The 16,662-nt window shown below is 36.9% G+C and overlaps 1 protein-coding gene across 1 annotated transcript in view; it reads left to right on the top strand.

Annotated features, from left to right (window-relative positions):
* The window catches only part of LOC127643906 (VPS10 domain-containing receptor SorCS1-like), a 254,439-nt gene that overhangs the window by 197,715 nt on the left and 40,062 nt on the right, over positions 1–16,662 (top strand). The window contains exons 10-15 of the mRNA XM_052126846.1: positions 864–1,010; positions 6,257–6,359; positions 11,775–11,851; positions 14,869–14,960; positions 15,242–15,349; positions 16,137–16,254. Coding sequence (XP_051982806.1) covers positions 864–1,010; positions 6,257–6,359; positions 11,775–11,851; positions 14,869–14,960; positions 15,242–15,349; positions 16,137–16,254 — 645 coding nt within the window. The remainder of the gene's footprint in view (positions 1–863; positions 1,011–6,256; positions 6,360–11,774; positions 11,852–14,868; positions 14,961–15,241; positions 15,350–16,136; positions 16,255–16,662) is intronic.

Raw genomic sequence — 16,662 nt, forward strand, 5'->3', positions numbered from 1 at the left:
GGGGTTCTAAACACTTCTAAATGGAACACCACATATCGCCGTGCATTCCAAAAGAGGTCACCGAGTGTCAAGCTATCTCCTGATCAAATAATTAAACTGTTGATGATAGCAACCCCCATAAAACTACATTTGGCCCTTGGATAGGCTGAGGAGTCCAGTGACTTGATTGAGGTCATCACCTCCATGTAACATATGCTAAAACCTAAACAGTCGGCCAGATTGAAATACTCGTCAATTATTGAATAGCGAGTGCCCTCTGGGACCCATCCTAGACTGCCATTCCTCCTTTCCTGTGCTTCCTGGCCCTGAAGAGATGTCACTTATATTCAGGACAGACATGGATTACCCTTTTATTCCCTTACATACTAGCATTCCACTCCAATAGATATAATTTACCAGGAACTGCTATACTGTATATACTGAGCTTTTTTCAAGTCTGCTTGGTAGGGTTTTAAAAAAAGCCTTTGTTCCACAGGATATAGAGGCAAACAAGGGTATCCCTACTGAAAAAAAGGACATTTTAAACAAGCCTAAGATGGTTTCCTGGTTGGTTTTATATGTGTACGATGGTCTAAGCTGGTCTGCAAGTGTGGCCAAGATGATGATCGTCTGGCTAAGCTAGTGGGCAAGCTGATCTCCGAGCCTGTCCAAGCTGAACTAAAACCAGTGTGACCAAGCTGTGAGACCAGATAAGGTCATCAAACCAGCTTTGGCTGGATTACGATGTTGCAGCAGGGATAAAGTGCTTTACATGTTGTTATCCAATTGGAGGGAAATGTTAAAATGGTGGAACTGTACAGATTTGTCTATTAGTGGTAAGTTTTCCTTTTACTTTACTGTGTTTGTTTATTTTCTCGTTCTAGGTGGCAGGGATCAAAGGCATGTTCCTGGCCAATAAAAAGCTCAATAATGAGGTGAAGACATATATAACCTATAACAAAGGCAGAGACTGGAGGCTCCTACAGGCCCCCTCAAGTGATCTCAGAGGGAATAACATCCATTGCATACTGGTGAGAGAGAAAGAGACTTGACAGAAGCTAACCTCTGGAAGTTTGACTTTTATAGAAGAACATTTAAAAGAGCAAAAAACAGCTCAAATCAACAGATGTAAAATCTTGAACAGCAAACGTTAAAGGAATAGTTCACTCACCCTCCTGTTGTTCTAAATTTCCCTTGTCTTTCATATGTTTTTCCTTTTAACATGAAATGAGAAATGTTAAATAATCTTTACACAGCTTTTTTTTCCATACAGTGATGGTTCATAGTGACCTGTCAATATTATTTTTCAAGCTCCAAAATGAAAAAAAAAGTAGTCCTTATGACTTTTCCAAGCTTTCTGAGGAAAAGTCCAAAACGGTTTTATTTACTTAATAATCTTCCCATCCACCACAGTGCAATGCAGATAACAGAAGGTGTATTCTTTTAAAAAGTTATTTTGTACCTGACACGGTGTCTAAAAAACAAGATGCTGAAAAAATAGGGCAATGGTCAAAGACATCCATCCAGAGTGTGTTGACATAGAAAAACAATTTAAAAACAGCGTAGAAACATGCACAATATGTTTTGTGTGAACTCCCCATTGATGTGTGTTGAGGCAGACGTATTGTGTCCCATTTTATGAGAAAATTATATATCTTTTTATAAGAAAAATAACAGGTGATGTCATTGATTTTCAGTGAACAATGACTTATATTTTTGGTTTTTAAGGTATGTGCATGTGAGATTTGGGTCTAAGTCTTCAAAATGACTAAGGGAAGAGCCACAACATTGATACTGATTGGAGTGAATAGTTTATTGCAGCTTTTGGCAGAATTAAACTTCCACGCAGGTCAGCAGAAATGTTTTGAGAGAGAGAGAGAGAGAGAGAGAGAGAGAGAGCGAGAGAGAGCGATATAAGGGGAAAAAAGAAAAATATCAAAATAATTCAAATTAATAAAGAAACTCATTACACACAGACTGATATATTTCAAGTGTTCGTTTCATTTAATTGTGATGATTAAAACTGACAACTAATGAAAATCCCAAATTCAGTATCTCCGAAAATTTGAATATTTCTTAAGACCAATACAAAAAAAGGATTTTTAGAAATGTTGGCCAACTGAAAAGTATGAACATGAAAAGTATGAGCATGTGCAGCACTCAATACTTAGTTGGGGCTCCTTTTGCCTGAATTACTGCAGCAATGCGGCGTGGTGTCACGAACCCCGCTCCTCTGCCCCATCCCCGCTTCGTCGCACACACACTCACTCCCTCGACCTCACTCCCTCGCTCCGCCCGCTCGAGCTTTTCACGCTCTTTTTGCTTGCTCGAGCCCTCACGCCCACTTTTGCTCCTACTCGCTCACATGCTCGTAGGTTATCTCCCTTCCTCGAGTTTCTCACGCGCTTCCAATCCTCCTGCACATTAGTTTCACCTGCACTCGTCTCATCACCTTTCATTGTTTACACCTGCACCTTCCCCTATAAATACCACAGCACATCCGTTTCACGGGGGTTGGTTATTGTATTTAGTTTCCTGTGTCTTTGCCCTGCCCCGCTAGTCTCGTCTAGTTTTGAACTCCTCTTGTCTTCCTCTTAGCTTGCCAGCTCCCCTTGTTCCCCTGTCTTTTGCTCCTACTAGTCTCGTCATACTTATAGCCTGTTTACCCGGCTCTCGACCCTACGCTTACCTCGACCATTCTACCTCTGGATTTTCCCCACTGTACCTTCGTCTTCTCTTTAAAAATAAAAGCAGTTTTGGTTTACATTGTGACTGTCTCGTCTTGTGTGTGTGTGAGCGGGTTACACGTGGCATGGAGTCGATCAGTCTGTGGCACTGCTCGGGTGTTATGAGAGCCCAGGTTGCTCTGATAGTGGCCTTCAGCTCTTCTGCATTGTTGGGTCAGGCGTATCGCATCTTCCTCTTCACAATACCCCATAGATTTTCTATAGGGTTAAGGTCAGGCGAGTTTGCTGGCCAATTAAGAACAGGGATACCATGGTCCTTAAACCAGGTACTGGTAGCTTTGGCACTTTAGTACTTTAGTCCTGTTGGAAAATGAAATCTGCATCTCCATAAAGTTGGTCAGCAGCAGGAAGCATGAAGTGCTCTAAAACTTCCTGGTAGACGGCTGCGTTGACCTTGGACCTCAGAAAACACAGTGAACCAACACCAGCAGTGACATGGCACCCCAAACCATCACTGACTGTGGAAACTTTACACTGGACTTAAAGCAATGTGGATTCTGTGCCTCTCCTCTCTTCCTCCAGACTCTGGGACCTTGATTTCCAAAGGAAATGCAAAATTTACTCTCATCAGAGAACATAACTTTGGACCACTCAGCAGCAGTCCAGTCCTTTTTGTGTTCTGACGCTGTGTCTTGTTCAAGAGTGGCTTGACACAAGGAATGCGACAGCTGAAACCCATGTCTTGCATACGTCTGTGCGTGGTGGTTCTTGAAGCACTGACTCCAGCTGCAGTCCACTCTTTGTGAATCTCCCCCATATATTTGAATGGGTTTTGTTTCCCAATCCTCTCCAGGGTGCGGTTATCCCTATTGCTTGTACACTTTTTTCTACCACATCTTTTCCTTCCCTTTGCCTCTCTATTAATGTGCTTGGACACAGAGCTCTGTGAACAGTCAGCCTCTTTAGCAATGACCTTTTGTGTCTTGCCCTCCTTGTGCAAGGTGTCAATGGTCGTCTTTTGGACAGCTGTCAAGTCAGCAGTCTTCCCCATGATTGTGTAGCCTACAGAACTAGACTGAGAGACCATTTAAAGGCCTTTGCAGGTGTTTTGAGTTAATTAGCTGATTAGAGTGTGGCACCCAGTGTCTTCAATATTGAACCTTTTCACAATATTCTAATTTTATGAGATACTGATTTTGGGGTTTTTCATTAGTTGTCAGTTATAATCATCAATTACAAGGAATGAACACTTGAAATATATCAGTCTGTGTGGAATGAATGTATACATTATCCATGTTTCACTTTTTGAATGGAATTACTGAAATAAATCAACTTTTTGATGATATTCTAATTGAATATGACCAGCACCTGTGTATATATATATATATATAGTCCTATGCACATATGCAGAGTGAGACAGCAGAGGTCTATCCAGCACCAAACCCAAAAGAAAATGCCAACTCCTGGTAAGAGCTACCATCCCTTTTTACAGCATCTGCCCAACACCAAAAAAGAATCACAGGCAAGTATTAATAAAAACAAACAATTTTAAATAAATATTTTCACTAATTTTACAGACATCATATTAAAAAAGAATAACTCTTTAACTACATTTAGCATTGACCGATATAAAAACAGTAATAAACACACAAAGAATATTTTCATGTGACACCGGCAGCAGCCTCGAGGACAGAAAGGCAGAGGCATAGCTAGATCCTGGCAGATAGGGCTGAAGCCCCAGATCATTTGTTAATAGCCCCAAATGTTTTTATAATGAAAAAGAAAAGAAGAAATAAGTAAGGCTTAATGTTAATTACATCAGTGTACATAAGCAAGAAGGCTGGCTGCAATTATGGCTTCAAATGTAAATGAATTTCAATCAGTGAACCCAACTTGCATTAATTGACAGTTCGCACTTCGACTTTTATCAGCTGTTCGTGCTCAAGTTCATCAGACATGTTACTGATGCCTTGTGGGAGCTTTCTAATTTCTCTGACCGGTGTGCAGCTTTTCTGCATCAGAGGCACAGATGTTTTATTATGCAAGCCTTATTTTTATATATATAAACTATAAGCCTCATGTTCAATCTTCATTTGTTTTTAACAATCCACACACCAAGTAGATTTTAATGCATGCACCAGGCAACTTGTTTGGATCACCCCTACTCGTTCCCTAAGATGCACTCTTCCTAGGTAATATCAGCTAGCGCATTCAAGAATTACCATCCATAATCAAATTGACAACAAGTTCACTGAACGGCGAACCAACCAGACTTTATTTAGCATTAGTCGAACAGAATGAATAAGGTAACAGTAACAATACCATAATACAAAAAATACTTTAACAAGGATAAGATTTGTATGATGTACGATTCTTATACCAGTAGGTAGCCACATTAAAGAGCTAACAGGTGCTAACTGGTTGTGTTACATGTGAGCTGACCAAATATCTGTATTTATAATTACCTATTGATCATTTATAGTCAGGGTGTGCATGGTTAAGGATTCACAAACAGTACGGGTTTCCGTTGGGAGTCAGTATGCTGGAATAAAGAGTGTTTATTGCAATGGAATCTCCTCAAACACAAATCAAAATAGCTGCACAATGTGCTATGAGCCTAAATAGCACAATAAATAGGTTTTAAAATGATAAAAATTATGATGAAACTGTCACTGCCTGTATATCTGGCCCATGGGCTAAGCCCTGGATGTCATGAAGTCTTGCGACGCTCCTGTAGAAAGGAGGCTTAAGGCCATTCTCTTAAATGCCCCACTTCCTGCAGAAGGCGGAGCTTAGTGAAGGGTCGATTGGACTTCAGAAGACTTTAAATATATTGTATGAGTCATATGGACTACTTATTATTATCCCTTTTTGGGGTTGACAGACATGGTCACTCTGAACTGACATTGCATAGCAAAAATAATAGCATATGAGTTTGGTGCTCTTGAGGGTTAGTAAATAATGACAAAATTAGATTTTTTAAGTAAACTATTCATTTAAAAGTGGCTATTTTTGGTTCTACTTAATCAGATATTAAACAATAGCTCTATCTTATTGAAAAAAAAAAAAAGTTAGTAATATGTAAACACAATATTTGTTCCGGCGTTTGCAATTGATTGACGTAATCACTGCTGCCTGTTATTTCAAATGACAAGACATCTATGTCATTCCATGGAGAAATTATCCATCCATGGTGACTGGCCTCCGTATCCCCAAAATGCAAACAAAAATAATTACCCTTTGATAAACTCAACTAATTAACGGTTCCACTGTTGGCATTGCGTTCACCATCAACTGCAGGGCTATTTGTTAAAAATGTCAAAGTTTTAATAAACCCCATAACAACCCTTGCATCATGTGCTTACCATTGGCATTTCGAGGCTTAAAGTGAGAATTGTGTCATTAAAGGTTATTCCGATCAAAATTAATGTTGGGAGGAGAGGAAAGTCAAGAGGCTTTGCTGTTATGGGATTTTTAATGGGATTTTTATATATCCCACCATGACAATTTAGTGCAGGCCACACACCGTGGGGGTTTTATCGATTTAAAGAGCCTGCTTAATGTAGATGATTTGTTTGTTTTGGTTCTAGCCGTACTGCTCCCTGCATCTTCACCTACATGTATCAGCAAACCCCTACACCTCTGGAAACATAGCCAGCAGAGAGTCGGCCCCTGGAATCATAGTGGCTTCAGGTGAGTGGTCTGGCTTTTTTTTCATCAACTAATGAATGTGTTGGGAGTATTTATCCTGGAGTTTAGAGATATATTTCATGATATGATGGTGGATAGCATCATTTGTATTAACGTATTGGTAACTATTGGTGGTTAGCTTGTCTCCCAGCCTCGCAAGGTTCCTTTGGTTTGTAATTACATTTACATTTATTCATTTACCAGACACTTATATCTGAAGCGACTTACAAAATAAGGAAGGATACAACATAAGCAATTCTTATTAAGGAGCTGGTAGTACAAAAGGTGCTGCATTACAAAGTTTAAATTGCAATCAATTGCATATTATGATGTTTTTAGAGAGGTTTCGGGTAGACCAACTGAACATTTTACCAGCTGAACACCACCTTGACTCTGCTTGGAGACCAGCTAGACCATCTTAATGCCAGTTTGGCCAGGCTGGGAGTCCAGTTAGACTATCTTAATAGCAGGTAAGGCTAGGAGTCCAGATAAAACATCTTAAAACCAGTTTGGCCAGGCTGGGAGTCCAGCTAAACAAGCTCAATACCAGTTTGGTCAGGCTGGGAGACCAGCTAAACCAGCTTAATAGCAGGCAAGGCTGGGAGTCCAGCAAAACCATATTAAAACCAGCCTGACAAGGCTGGGAGTCTAGATAAACCATCTTAATACCAGTTTGGCCAGGCTGGGAGTCCGGATAAACCATCTTAATACCATCTTGACAAGGCTGGGAGTCTAGCTAAACCATATTAATCCCAGTTTGTCCAGACTGGAAGTCTAGCTAAACCATCTTAATTCCAGTTTGTCCAGGCAGCTGGGAGTCCAGCTAAACCAACTTAATACCAACTTGAGAAGGCTGGGAGTCTAGCTAAACCATCTTAATTTGTCCAGGCTGGGAGTCCACATAAACCAGTTTAATACCAGCTTGACAAGGCTGGGAGTCTAGCTAAACCATTTTAAGACTAGCTTGACCTGGCTGGGAAACCAGCTAGATCATCTTAAACCATCTTAGACTAGCAATCACCTTAGACTGGCGTAAAATGTTTGTTTAACAAGGAATAATTGAGATGATTTGGGATCTCAATTAAACAGTTGTATATTTCAGATCTTTTTATCATTAATAATAATAACTACAGTAGTAACAAGACCATTTGGAGCTATTGTATTTTGTTGAAATCCATGGAAAGCTTAATATTTAAGAAAGTATTTTAAAAGACACTCATTAAAAGGTAATATAAAATTGCCTCTTTTGGTAAAAAAAATAAGTTTGAAAAATGGATTCTAGTTGTCAGGTACAGTTAAAAGGAAATAATTATTTTAGTGTGTATTTCCCTTCTTTTCCTTAAATCCCTGACATTGGTTATATTAGGTCCTGGAACTCCAAACTAAAGCATATTTAAATTCCTTTCATCTTGAACGCTTCTGACACTGTTATTATTGAAGATGCTCATTTTGCGCTTACGGAGCACATGCATCTGTATATGGACTATAAACAAGATTAGTGTCATGCTAGCATAAACAAACAGAAATGCTAAGTGCTACTTTTGAGATTAGCGGCAGAGAGTCTTTAGAGTGTTCTTATTATTTTCTCTCCATCATCTCCTGTTTTCACAAACATGCACCTTCTCCACCATTTCAAACTTCAAATGTTTATTTTATAAGATTGAAAGTGTGTGTCACTTTTTCATTTTACTCCTTCATCCGTGTGTCTTCCACAACATTCACACAACATATATTGCCTCCGGATGCACGCAGATGAAATATAAATGTCTTGGCATGGTAAATTTCTGGATAAGTAATCCTAGAGGAGGGCAACCATTAGATATTAGTCAGTAAATTGACGTTTAGTTGATTGATTTGATCGTATAAGTGTTTACTCCCCTCGTGGGGATGGCAGACATTCCTGAGTTGCTGAGCTTATTAGATATTATGGTTCAGTGTTTTAAAACTCCTAGTCAACCCACTAAGCAATGGAGGGCCAAAACTCTGATTTAATTAAATGTTGATGATATTATTAAATATATTTTCAACACGTAGTGCATTTTAACTTTCTGCTGTATAAAAACCTTATCAGTCTGTCTGTCTGTCTGTCTGTCTGTCTTTTGTTTGTTAATCCCTCCGTAAACGTACACCAATGTTGCTGTGTCTGGCTGGTTGTGTATGGAGGACAAAACATGCAAAAATAATAAATACATAAATAAATAAATGTAATAATAAGAAAATAAATAAAGGAATAAATGTCTTGATAAAACAAATATAATTAGTTTTTAATGAAAGTTATTCCTGAATTTATTTTTGTATGACTTTTTTTCCTTTATTATTTTCTCTTTTTATTTTAATTCTTTAAAACTTTTTTTATTCTTTCATTTGTTTTGTTTTTATTATTATTTATTTATGCATTCATTTATTTTCATATTTATTTATTCCCACATTTATTTATTTCTGTATTTATTTTTACATTTCTGTCTCTTGTATGATAATGATGTGGGCGGGTCCTGCTTACCATTGGCTTATCGTAGATTGAAGCATGTGCTCGATTACTCTTGCCTTGTTTTGATGTTAGGTCATAGCCATATTGTGTAAACTATAGCTATTTGTGGGGCTAAAAACACAAGAGCTTAAGTCAATCCAAGATTTATTGTTTATACTAAAATCACAAAATAAATAGGGAGCTGTTTCTTCAACAAATCCACAAAATGAGCAAGTTTCATAAATGATATGATTTAACCTTATCCTTTTTTTTGTGTGTGTGTGTACAGGTGAAACTCGAAAAATTAGAATATCGTGCAAAAGTTCATTAATTTCAGTAATTCAACTTAAAAGGTGAAACTAATATATTATATAGACTCATTACAAGCAAAGTAAGATATTTCAAGCCTGTATTTGATATAATTTGGATGATTATAGCTTACAGCTTATGAAAACCCCAAATTCAGAATCTCAGAAAATTAGAATATTACATGAAATCAATAAAAAAAAAAGGATTTTAAATACAGAAATGTCGGCCCTCTGAAAAGTATAATAATGCATATGTACTCAGTACTTGGTTTGGGCCCCTTTTGCATTAATTACTGCCTCAATGCGGCGTGGCATGGATGCTATCAGCCTGTGGCACTGCTGAGGTGTTATGGAAGACCAAGATGCTTCAATGGCGGCCTTCAGCTCTTCTGCATTGTTTGGTCTCATGTCTCTCATCTTTCTCTTGGCAATGCCCCATAGATTCTCTATGGGGTTCAGGTCAAGCGAGTTTGCTGGCCAATCAAGCACAGTAATACCATGGTCATTGAACCAGGTTTTGGTACTTTTGGCAGTGTGGGCAGGTGCCAAGTCCTGCTGGAAAATGAAGTCAGCATCTCCATAAAGCTTGTCTGCTGAAGGAAGCATGAAGTGCTCTAAAATGTCCCGGTAGGCGGCTACGTTGACTCTGGACTTAATAAAGCACAGTGGACCAACACCAGCCGATGACATGGCTCCCCAAACCAACACAGACTGTGGAAACTTCACACTGGACTTCAAGCATCTTGGATTGTGTGCCTCTCCATTCTTCCTCCAGACTCTGGGACCTTGGTTTCCAAATGAGATGCAAAATTTGCTCTCATCAGAAAAGAGGACTTTGGACCACTGAGCAACAGACCAGTTCTTTTTTCTTTAGCCCAGGTAAGGCGTTTGACATTTGAAGCCCATGTCCAGGACCCGTCTGTGTGTGGTGGCTCTTGATGCAGTAACTCCAGCCTCAGTCCACTCCTTGTGAAGCTCCCCACACATTTGAATGGCCTTTTCCTGACAATCCTCTCCAGGCTACGGTCATCCCTGCTGCTTGTGCACCTTTTTCTTCCACACTTTTCCCTTCCACTTAACTTTCTATTAATGTGCTTTGATACAGCACTTTGAGAACATCCAACTTCTTTTGCAATTACCTTTTGAGGCTTTCCCTCCTTGTGGAGGGTGTCAATGATGGTTTTCTGCACAACTGTCAGGTCAGCAGTCTTCCCCATGATTGTGAATTCAACTGAACCAGACTGAGAGACAATTTAAAGGCTCAGGAACCCTTTGCAGGTGTTTAGCTGATTAGAGTGTGACACTTTGAGCCTACAATACTGAACCTTTTCACAATATTCTAATTTTCTGAGATTCTGAATTTGGGGTTTTCATAAGCTGTAAGCCATAATCATCAAAATTATATCAAATAAAGGCTTGAAATATCTTACTTTGCTTGTAATGAGTCTATATAATATATTAGTTTCACCTTTTAAGTTGAATTACTGAAATTAATGAACTTTTGCACGATATTCTAATTTTTCGAATTTCACCTGTATATAACTTCATATTTTGATGTCCGCAAATCCATACTAGTGATTTCTGTTGTTATGATTGTTCATTGTAAAAGATACAACCATGCTTCATTTCCCTGATCGTTTATGTATGTATATATAAGTTCTACAATAAAAAAATACAAATAAAAAAACTATAGCTGACGCTTCACATATATCTAGAGAGTTGCGCAACTTGCGAATTAAGTCGATAACAACGCATCAAATGACTATGTTTCATTTAGAGTAGAGGTGCTTATTGATGTTTTAGGAGAGCTGTATGCCGGTATGAATGTCGAAGCACATCCTGGATTGTTAAACTCTCTGCAAAACGTTCCCTGCATATTCTAAATCTGTGTGAGTCAGAGGCTGCTAAGGTGGGACGTCCATCTGCTTCCTATAAGTAATATTGAGCTCTCAACCAATGATGCACTGGAGCTACACAAGGACCGCCTCCCTCCCTTCCATGTTGCACACAGAAAAGTAAAAATAAATACATGTATAAATAATAAATAGATATGGGAATATAAATGTATGGAAATAAATATATGTGAGAATAAATAATTAGAAAAAAAAAATATGCAAAATAAATGAATAAATAGTTAAAATTTAAAAAGAATAAAAATAAAGTTAAAAATAAATATAGAAAATAATAAAGGAATAAAGTCATACAATAATAAATTCAGGAATAAATGTAATTAAAAACGAATTATATTTGTTTTATCAAGACATTTATTCCTTTATTTATTTTTTTATTATTACATTTATTTATTTATTATTTATGCAGGTTTGGGCCTCCATAGTTGTGATGCTTAAACCTACAGAGCAATGTTTTTAAAGTGCCACTGTATTACACTTATAGGGGAAATCAACCTACAAGTGGCTTTCTTATAGTTACATAAAAAAGCTGGGATATGAGCAAGACTTACAAGCTTTCTTAATGAAGTAATGATTAACTATTAACACTGCAACTATTAACACTGCAAAGTGACTTGTGTGTTGTAAAAAGTGTATTATATACTCAATCTTCACATGAATACAACTTTAGCTATCATTTTTAAATATGCTACAGTAAGCACTACTATAATTGTTCTCACTCTTCTCTCAATAGGTTCAATAGGAGCGGAGTTAACAAGCAGTAACGTCAGCATGTTCATCACATCCGACGCTGGAAACACATGGCGCCAGGTGACTCTGACCATGGGGACAGGGGGGATGGGGCGTAATTTCACCACTGATGCATATCTTTGAGCGGATAAATTCATGCCGCTTATGCAAGCTGATAATCAAATTACACCTTCAGAGAAAACCGAATTCAATAACATATATGATGCCCGTGGGTGCATGTTTGATGATGTGATTTAAATTTATGGGGCCAGCTGTCTAATTAAAAATGGAGAGCTTAATTAAGAGAAAATGGATGTGGCAAAAAGTTAAAGCATGCTGGGTGGGACGTGCTTTTTATGTCATACATCTTGTCAGCAAGAATTACAATCACTTGAAGTTGAGAAATAACGTCATTTCAAGGACAGTGGACCTGTGGTTGCCAGGTTTCATCTAATCAAATTGAAAGCTCTCCCAAGATGAGTAAAAGAGATGAAATCTCGTCATAACTCAGCTTATCTGATATAATGAATGAAACAATCAAGGTGACGTATTTAAAGGAGCACTGTTTTTTGTTTATGTCAGCCAACAGTGGTCTTGGACTGTATACTTACACCTATTGGAGTGAATGCATCATGCAAAGCAAACGTTTTTTTCGGTTTCATTGTAGAAATGTCCTATTCGTAATGAGCCACGATTAATTTGTTTTGCCAATAACAGCTGCCCACACCATGTAGAAGAGTTTTATTAGCCTACTCGTATAACATTACATGAGTCTTCCATCTCAAGTGAGTGCATTAAATACTACTTATTCCTTGATGTGTGAAATGTTTTAATGAGAAAAAATACTGTGTGGCCCTTTAACAATCTTGGTAGACACATATGAGCAGAAATACATCGTTTGAACATCACATTACTTTGGTGCTAAACAAGAAAACCCACAATGAATTTGGAATGGTGTTGTGGATTGATCCTTCTTCATTTGAATAAGAAAATGCTAAATTAAATCAAGTGCCCTCCAGCCCTTTATTCATCATATAGTAATGTGATCACTCTAAACAGAAGATCTGGGGTCAGTTACATTTTTGCAATTATAATGACTCTGGTTTGGCTTGTAGCTGATTTGACTGATTCAACCTTTCCATTACATTGACAGCCAAAGGAAAACAACACAGAACCATAACACAATATCCCGCTAACATGAACTTTGGGTGCAAGTTTCTCAATGCCCTCAGTTCATGTAAAATCATTAGCCTGTAAAGTACTTAAGCCAATCACATGGTGTTGTTCTCCACCAAAACTAAAAATGTAAGCCCCAAGGCCTAAACTCGTCAAGAATCCGCATCAGCAGGAATATGCATCACATATAGCGAAGTGCTCTGGGGCAAACAAATGGAAATTACTAATCAGGGCCTCCATGTTTGGTTCCACTTGGTATTAGGTCAGCCTAGCAGCTGGCTGATAACTGTCTAAAAATCCACCGAAAGGCATTTACTTGTTAAGCACACATTTACAACCTGTTTGCACTCCATAAGCAGCTTTTCAATGGTGACTGGAGGGGGTCATTCCTGTTATACAGTACCTTTGAACTCTGTAAATTTTAAATAAAATATATGCTTGTATTTTAAGAAGACAATTAACAGGATGGAACCTGACAGGATGGAAAAAAAGAGTTAAAGTTAATAATTGTTCAAATGTTCGAGGGATTGAGAGTTAGCTTACATGAGGTTATGAATTTGTAGTCATTTTGAAAAATGTTACGTTTTTTTATCAAACAAGAAGAACTGGCTTTTGTTAGTTAAAGTGATACTACAAAAGAACAGGATGGAAAGGACAAAGAAATTGTTTTAAACATTTAGATTAGAGAAAACATATATATAATTGTGCCACCATAACAAAAATAAAATTGTGCCACCATATTAATTTATTTAATTATAAAACTAACATTTTATTAAAAATAAAAGGGTTTTGAAATTGATGACTTGGACTGAATAATTAAGAAAAGTAGCCACTAAGTGCCCAACATGGATGGGAACTCCTTCAATACTGTTTAAAAAGCGTCCCAGGCTGATACCTCAAGAAGTTGGTTGAGAAAATGGCAAGAGTGCATTTCTGAAAAATCTAGGCAAAGTGTGGCAACTTAGAAGATTCTAAAATATAACATATTTTTTTTGTCACAATATAATTCCCTTATTTCCATTTCTATTATTCCATAGTTGTGATGACTTTACTATTATTCTAAAATGTGAAAAAATTATTATAAAAAAATAAATAAAGCATTAGTAAGTGACCCTAAACTTTTGAACGATCGTGTGTGTGTGTGTGTGTGTGTGTGTGTGTGTGTATATATAATTTTCTTTTATCTTTTTTATTATTATTGTCAGTTCATTTTAGAACGATTTTAGAAAGCATCTGCTCAAACAAAAGTAGTAAAATAATTTATAATTCAGCCATATATTAACTTGTGATATTGAGATAAAAGAAAGCTAACTAATATGATTTCCATCTTAAAATAAATAAATAATAATAAAAAAACAATCCAGTATATTAATATATATGTTATAATACAAAAGACACAAGAGGATGGAAAATTATATTGAGGACACGTGAAACATTATAATAATGAAAAACAAGAATGCACAATGTACTATGCAGCTGTGTATTGCATCAAAAAACTATATTTATAGAATTTAATAAACTATACAACTCCAGTTATAACAATATCCCCAAGAAAGCATGTTGTTATCTATTTAGATAAAAATAAAAAATGTTGTTATTTAAAATTCACCCCTATTTTCACGCGATTGCACAATGATTTTGAGATTTTGAGAAAATAATAATAATTATAAAAAAAATCATATAAATTCTATTTAAAAAAATTATGAGTTTATCTTTAAACATTTAGTATAGTATGTGGTATATTCATTCATTTTGAGGACATCAAAAAATTTACTGCACAGAAGGAATGAACCTGAGAAATATGTTTATTTAATATTTGAAAACTAGGGCACAAACACTCACATATTCAGAATGTAATAATGTTAAAAGAAAACTATCAAATGTTTTAATTACTTACTTATAACTGTCCATTTGCATTGCAGATATTTGACGAAGAGTACAGTGTGCTGTATTTGGACCAGGGCGGGGCTTTAGTGGCTATTAGACACACCCCTCTTCCCATCAGGCACATCTGGTAATCCCACTATACATGCAAATATCATGATTAATATTTCATGCATATGTTCCAAAGATGGGTCAATGCAATCAGTCCAAAATGACTCACATAATTACGAGGGGTGTGAACATTCTCATTAAACCCAACAGACTGTGTAATACTTTTGTCTAGTAATCTTGATGAAATGTTGGAATGGTGGAGTAAAGTTCTGTTTGAATTATTTGCCAGTTGTGTCTTGAAAATGCAATCATTTTACACTGTATCACAGTTTCAGGATTGTGCTGATGCTTTCTATGCAGGTTGAGTTTCGATGAGGGGAGGGTGTGGAACAAATACAGTTTTACTTCATCACCCCTGTTTGTAGATGGAGTGTTGGGTGAACCAGGGGAGGAGACGCTTATCATGACGTATGTATGAGATATACATGCAAATACATACATTTTAATTGCAAATATTAGAGAGAGAAATTTTAAGAGAATATTGTGTCTGACTTACAGTATGTTTGGTTTTGATACATATGTTAAGGCCCTGGAGACACCGAAATTTCCGACATTAACCTCTTAGTTCCCCTTCAGATTCAATTAATACTATTATTTTATTAAAACCCAATAGGAAACTAATATTGATGCCCTGATCCATGTATTATCAACCTGATACTTTAATGCTAAGTATATTTTTTGTGATAATAAAATGGCCTTGGTGACTCCCAGACCCCAAACAGCTGTTTTGGATGCTCAGTTGATTGTTTACCGGTGATAAAAGTAATGCTATAAGGTTATTATTTTTTTCTTTTTTTTACCAACACCTTTTTTAAGAGGGATACAATGAAATGCATCACCCAATTCAGATTCCAACATAAAATCATATGAATATAGTCCAAACTAAAGTTATTTTGAGAATTATTTCATGGAGTTTTTTCCAAAAGGATATTCCTAGATACTTACTGCTGTCTTTCTTTCGGGCCCTAAAAGTATCACGGTGTTCATGAGTGTCAGACTTTCTCAATGCGACTTTCAGACTGTTTGTTGACAGTTTGACACAGGTTTCCACTGATGTGGTTTGACTTCGATAGCATTGCTAAGCATTTCCTTTTCCTTTCCCCTCTACTACTCTGTAATCATTAGAGTCACTGCAGTCTCAATATGCCACCGCTTGCCAGACAGACAGTGGGTGATGTTGTGCCTTTGTTTGCAGGATCTTCGGGCATGTCAGTCACCGCTCAGAATGGCAACTAGTAAAGATAGATTTCAGGTCTATCTTTAACAGAAGATGCATGGAGCCTGACTATGTGCAATGGGATTTGCATGACCAGGTGAGAAATACCATATATGATTATTAGTGCTGTCAGTCGATTAAAATGAATTGCAAAAGTTAATTAATCTCACTTTTTATTTATTTATTTTTTTGTTAATCTTGATTAATCATAGATTTTCCTTTATTTCTATCTTTGGATTTTTTTTTTTTGACAATATAATGCTTATTAACATATTCCAAACAAGGCCTTCCACAGTATAAAGATAGAAATGCACTAAAATAGCCCCAATTCAAGTAACATTAAACATTTTCCAAAGGGAGGTTGATCAATATAAAGAACTAGTCTCCCCATAAGTTGCATTTACATTGCAATGGGCAGTAAATATCTTAAACTATCTTCAATATAAATCTGCTGGTAGACTTTGGCCATCTGCTTTCCAACAGCAATCGTGAAGTCGCATTCACG

Source organism: Xyrauchen texanus, chromosome 5, assembly GCF_025860055.1.
Source record: "Xyrauchen texanus isolate HMW12.3.18 chromosome 5, RBS_HiC_50CHRs, whole genome shotgun sequence".
NCBI lineage: Eukaryota > Metazoa > Chordata > Actinopteri > Cypriniformes > Catostomidae > Xyrauchen > Xyrauchen texanus.